Consider the following 6,693-nt stretch of genomic DNA (forward strand, 5'->3'; position numbering starts at 1 on the left):
TATGTGGGCGTACATGTTTTAATGATAACCAAAGCATACTATTATTTATCCTTTGCACGTTTGTAAACAGTTTGTTTTTTTCTGCCATCACTGGATCTAATTACCTGGTTTAACGCGTTATATAGTGCTAATCCAGTTCTACTTAGTTGCTTAAATGGAACATTATTCCAAACATATGCATTTTAATCAGCTTGGTCACACTTACAAGAACACGAGTTAATAAGGCAATCAATCAAACTCTAACAAGAATACTCTTTGTGACCAATACTTGGCTGCTAGAGTAAGGGATCAGGGAATCGTTAGAAAGACACACAATGATCAGATAGATAGACCATAGATATTACAGCAATGTAGGAATTTTCTTTTTATGAATACATATTTTATTTACATATACAGGGTTCCTTAATAAGAAATTCATGCCATTTAGTTATTTAAAAATATGTTCATGCATCTGTTTTTCACAATAACTACATTTCATACTGAAATAAAAATATGTTATTTCCAGAAAGCTTCAGACTGAAGAAAGAGTGGTTTAATTCCCCAGAAAATACACCCAATGAAAGACTGCTGATTGGAAAGGAGGATCATCGATCTTTTGCATTCCAATCTACAAGACATCTAATTTTACTTTGCCTATTAACTGTTAATCCTAAAAAAAACAAATACAAATAAAAAAAAATACAGCAGTGGTCGGGCCATTTAGCTGTCAAAAACAATTTATTTCCTGATCAAAAGGTAGTGCTTTATAAAAACCATTTTCAGAGCAGTGTGCTGAATCAAAGCAAACGTTTTGAATCAGCAATCACTGTGTCGTTAGATGAATTCATTTTCAGAGCAGTGTGCTGAATCAAAGCAAACGTTTTGAATCAGCAATCACTGTGTCGTTAGAAGAATTCATTTTTAAGGCAAGGTGATATAAAGGCCTGCGCACGTGATTTCAAACGTGAAGTCTTTTAGGGTTGAAGCCTAACAATAATATTAACGAAAACTACATTGCATGCACTCCATTAGAGTGTATCAGATATTTCACGTTACAACATTAATTCTGTGTTACAATGAGTAGGTAAATATTCGTTAAAGTAAAGATAGCAAACACATGGTTTAATTCTTGTATGCATCTTAACGACAACTAGACGATACGATGTTCTAGCTCAGTTCGTTAAATGACAGGTAGACCTAACCACTGCTTTATTTCGAGCTCGCCACTTTTAAGTACCCGAAAAGAAAACACATTATATGACTTTTAGAATAACTTGAACTGATTTAAAAAAATGTAAACGTATTACTGTTGTTGAAAATGAAGAGATATTTCCTTTTAAAAATAAATCGTAATTTTAGTGTATAGATTCAAATTATATATATATATATATATATATATATATATATATATATATATATATTATCGGATTATGTATACAATTAGTATCATATTTCCAATGCTCAATGTTAATATTTAGAAAACAGGCATAGGATATATAAAATGATCTCTTACAGAAAGCATGATACGTCTTTAATTCATAATGCTGTTTATTGCAAAATGATAACATTTTAACAATTCTATGACAATAAACATTGTTTTGAAGCACATTTTTTTTTACGTCGTAACCAATGCGTTTGGTACCTGTTCACCCCAAACACACACTCACACATCACAGCCAAGTCAGTTGTTATAAAATGTCATGTAATTTCAACAGTGCAAAATATCCAAAAGAAAAAAATTAGACAAAATAAGTGAAAATGAAAGAAATAAATATTATAATACAATCTAACATTAATTTGTAAAGTATCGCCTTAGAGCCGATGCAATCCTAATGATAATTAGAAAAACGTATAAAGGAAGATATAATGTTGAATATCATAACAAAGTCAATCTGAATAAAAAGAGACAGAATAAAGGCAGGGAGGTAGTCTCTGCCCTAATTTGTAGAATGTGATTGTCCAATGGAGTTATTCTGCTCCCCATCACCTAATCCGTTCCCAAGACGGCTTGTTAACGTTTGGCAGCAAGTCTCTGCGCTCATAGTATGATCATGAATTCAACATTCAAAATTCCTTCTTACATAATATCACTTGCTAATTTCCAGAGCATCTGCACAATTCAGCTTGTTACACCAGGACATCAACTTCAGAGGACAAATAATTATAATCCATATGGTTTAACAGTCTTATAACGCAGGAAACCTACAAAGTCTTGACAGAGAATGATACTACAAATAATAATAATAAAGCTTTAACCATATTGTGTAATTACACCATCCATCGTGTCGGTAAAAGTTCGTGATTCTTCTTTGTAAAGACAGTTTTTGTTGCTTTTTTTGACATTATGTTTTCAAGCTTTCATGTTATACTGCTTATGGGGCACATATCTATATATGACATCACACACACACACACACACACACAAACACACACACACACACACACACACACACACACACACACACACACACACACACACATATATATATATCAGATTGTATGTACGGTTAATAATGCTTTCTGTGGTTTAGCATCATTGTAGCTAAATAATTTTTTTAAGCATTTGCTTACAAGGAAATCCTTCTTGCAGGTGCGACACAGTTTTCAAGCCTGAGTTGAGTTATTCTTTTACGGATATTTTTGTTCGTACATTCCTCTAAGCAGCAGGGATACTCTTATTTTTAGTAATGGTTCCTTCTTGAAATGTGGGCATGACAAGTCATGTAAAATAAATTAAACTTCTTTTTTTTACATCGATACACGTCATTTAATTAGAAGACCTGAGTTTTATCTAGTTAAAGGTACTTCTTCTCTCTGGTCCAGGGACACTGCGGAGGTTTTGCTTAGCACAGACGGCGTAAAGGTCAAAAAGCTATCAGTCCTACTGGTGGATGAACAGGTGAAGTCTGCTCCCGAAGACCTCTGAGACAAGCCGTTAGACTGGCCAGAATGACAGGCTAGGCAGGAACACGGGCTTCCCCCAGCGCCGCTGAGTCCGTGTGCAGATGAAGGGTACAGAGAAGGGTGTCTGAATGCACACAGCAGCTCTGGTCTTGGGTAAGGGTGAGACAGGACCCTGAAGGTATCTAATGGTCTCAGAGGGGTGCTGAAAGGAGTTGCTGAAGCTGCGCTGGCACCCATAGCCATGTGTGAATAATACGGAAGGGGCAGGTGGGAAGGAAAAGGATAAGGCAAGTTCCCGGTGGCCGCTGCATGGCTCATCATGTAGGTGTAGAAGGCAGGATCCGCAGGGTGAGGCCAGGTCAGAGCCAAACGCTGCCTCTTGTCTTTCATTCTACGATTCTGGAACCACACCTGCAAAGAAAATGGGAGACGAAAATGGAACTTTTTTTTTTTTTTTTTGGTGTTTTAAAAAAATAATTGAGAAGATACAAAAATAATAATGGCAGAAATAAAAATCTAGACTGATAGGTCCTTTTTCATTTGTATGAACAATAAATAATCTGCTCGAGTATTTTTTTTTCTTGTTTTATCGCTTTTATTGCTGGGCTAACAATTACTATTCTAATTTTGCTTTTATTTGTTATTGCATACAATCCCACATATGTGTTCTTTCATTATAAACTGCAGTATTACAAACTATAGTAGCATACTATAGGCTAGTAAAAAATGCATTAGAAAAAAATATTTGTATTTTATTTCATTCGATTCTGTTATGAGTAATTTTCATGTGCAGAAATAAACCAACCTAGCAGTTTAAATGTGTACATTTTGTGGAAAGGTATTATACATTAAATATATGTTCGCATAATAGGGTACTTTTTGGATGTGGCGCATAAAGCCCGCCACAATATTGGAATTTAAGGCTTTTATGTAGTCGTGCAAGCTTTGTATTTAAACTAAATTAAATAAACTTTGACTTATACATTTTGAATACATAAAATGCCCGCTGGAGCTCTTAATTGCTTACTTTCTGCCTTTTGTTTCTTTAGAATCCTAAAAAATGAGTATTAATTTTACCTTAATAGTTGTTTCTGGGAGATTTAAAGCAGATGCTAGTTCACACCTCCTTGGTCTGGACACATAATTCTCTCGGTAGAATTCCTTTTCCAGCCGGCCGATTTGTTCCCGAGTGAAAGCTGTCCTGTAGCGGCGATCGGCTGCGCAGGCCGCAGAGCTCTGAGAACTGCTCATCCCGGCATCAACACCGCTTCCATGGTTACTCAGGGAGTCCCCGGACTGACCTAGAATTGACCACGGGTAAAAGATGAGCACGATTCAAAACTAGAGTAGAAGTGTATGCTTGCTTGCTTTCTTTCTTTCTTTCTTTCTTTCTTTCTTTCTTTCTTTCTTTCTTTCTTTCTTTCTTTCGTTTAAGTTTTACGCTTTCTTTTGAAAGACAATACTATACTATTGTTATAAGGTTGAATCAAATATTTAGCTTAGTTACACAAAATTACTCGCCTACATACAAATAATATCTGATAATTGAATGAGTTGTTTCAAAAGATGTTTAATATTTAACAACAATGAAAATACAGAAAAATATGTAAGCACCTTTTATTTAATGTGTGTGTGTGTGTGTGTTTGTGTGTGTGTGTGTGTGTGTGTTTAAAAAAAACTATCGTTTGTGTGAAATAACATAAATAGCCTATAACAGATATAATTAACAACATCTGATAATAGTGACAGCGCCGCCTCTTAGGACTGAAGTCATTGTATTTTGTATCTTGCTCTTAATTGTACTGTAATTCTTGATATGTATTTTTTGTATACAACTGTAAGTCGCCCTGGGTAAGGACGTCTGCTAAGAAAGGAATAATAATAATAGGATCTATAAATTATGATTTTCAAACACAATACACTTGGGTACATCAGACGATTCGCATACCCACAGAAGCAGTTTGAGTGATTCTAACAGAACTAGCAGATTAAGTTAAATATAGAGGCAGTTCTATGCTAATTTACAGAGGATAATTCTATTAGCTCATAACACTGTTTTTGGTGACAGTATGTCATAATTTGCTTTCAAATGCAGAAACGTCTTATTGTCCCTGTGTCTACAGCGACTACTTCCGAAGTGGCGCCGGGGAGACGCTTTTAAAGGTGACAAGGTAATTGGGAGCAATGGTAAAGGTGTTGATACAACCCGCTGCAGTTTCTTTTGAGTCAAGGAGTCAATAAACATTTAGCGGTCTCTTAATGCGGTTTCTGTAACTCGTCAAAACCAGTCAAGTAATGAATTACATTTGTAGTCTATACAAGGCAGCTTTAGCGATAATTTATAAAATGCCCCCACTCACCCCCACCCCCCCCCACACACACACAAAAAAGAAAACGATTGACGTATTGATTAAAGGAAATAGGCTATATATCAATCCGATCTATATATAAAAATAAATTAAATAAACTTAAAAGTATGTTATCATATTGCATGCAATCAAATGTAAAACACAGTTGTTATCTTCTGTAAATACGGAACCTGTCTGAAGTACATATCAGTGTACAGGTTACAGATCGTGTTGCTATTTCAGGTAATATTTGATATGCAAAATAGTATGATAAAATACAAATACGTATGGTATTATCTTGTCACAGCGTTTAAACATCAGCAAGTGCGACGCAATACATTAAGCATCGCATATAGTACACCTTTCGATACCATCTTTACCTTTGCTGTTTGCATAATCCATATTTCCTGATGTGCAGTTCGGGGTGCAGCTGACATCTATTTCTTCATAAAAATCAGACTCGGTGTCTGAGCTGCTGTGATGTCCTTTGTTAGAAAGTAGGTCTGACTGAGGTTTGTCCGTTGCAGAAAGAACTCTACCCGGCCTGATATCAGTGCGTGCACCGCTCCTCACATCCTCCAGCTCTTCATCCCCTCTTTCTCGTGATAACGGCACAGACCTGGTGCTTAAACCGTTTCTGTGGACCATTTTCTCCCGTGGCTCTTGAACTGGGCTTCCAACTGCTTCTGACAAATTGGGCCCTATCTTGCCAACTAGCGTGCCAAGTTGACCTCCCTCCATGAACATTACCATCTCCTTTCTGTTTTCCATTATGAATGTAGTGCGAACGCCAAGTCTCAACGAAAGCAAGCTCTAAACAGGAACACACAAGGAGCAAATGGGGGATGTGCTGACCTTATGATGTGAACACTCCACTGTGCCGCGCCGGCTCTGGGAGGGATCCCCATTGCCCTCTTCTTTCTAAGCTGTCATTCTTAATGTTGTAGTCGTCACTGCAGTACCACTGGTGACGCCACTCATTGATTTTAAGTGGATAAATAGAAACAGCTACTACTGTTAAGTTGAAAGGGGTCCTGAGCCAATTGCTATTGGAAAAAGCACTAGGTATAAAGTCGATCGGAAAGCTGAAGCGTAAAAATGCAACAGAACAAGAAGAAAATAAACTTTGTTTGGTACTAGCCTTCATTTATTATAGATCACAAGAGGTGCTAATATGAAATTTCAAAAGACCCATGTGTATGCACATTTTGTTCTGAACGTTAATGTTATATTGGCACTCATATGTAAAGGAGTTGGAAATGAAATAGCTTGTGTCCTTCTTTTTAATTTTAATTTCCACGGAACTACATATCAATGGGTTTGCCTTGGATATATGTAGCCTATATCATTACTACACCAAAGAAGAATGTATTTAAGATAAGCAACATACTATATATTTGATTTCATAGTAGATTATTTTTGTTCTAACCCTGTATAGCTAGATATGCGTGCTTTTAATGGT

At 36.2% G+C, this 6,693-nt stretch overlaps 1 protein-coding gene across 1 annotated transcript; it reads right to left on the reverse strand.

Moving 5' to 3' along the window:
* Nucleotides 1-1,515: 1,515 nt before the first annotated feature.
* LOC117399465 (homeobox protein XHOX-3-like) lies at nt 1,516-6,106 on the reverse strand. The gene is made up of 3 exons (XM_033998665.2): nt 5,612-6,106; nt 3,961-4,184; nt 1,516-3,294 (listed from the first exon to the last, which is right to left on the reverse strand). Exons 1-3 carry the CDS (start codon nt 6,000-6,002, stop codon nt 2,767-2,769), a joined length of 1,143 nt encoding a protein of 380 aa, XP_033854556.1. The 5' UTR covers nt 6,003-6,106; the 3' UTR covers nt 1,516-2,766.
* Nucleotides 6,107-6,693: the final 587 nt, after the last annotated feature.

The sequence above is a fragment of the Acipenser ruthenus genome, chromosome 4 (genome assembly GCF_902713425.1).
Source record: "Acipenser ruthenus chromosome 4, fAciRut3.2 maternal haplotype, whole genome shotgun sequence".
NCBI classification, from domain to species: Eukaryota; Metazoa; Chordata; class Actinopteri; order Acipenseriformes; family Acipenseridae; genus Acipenser; species Acipenser ruthenus.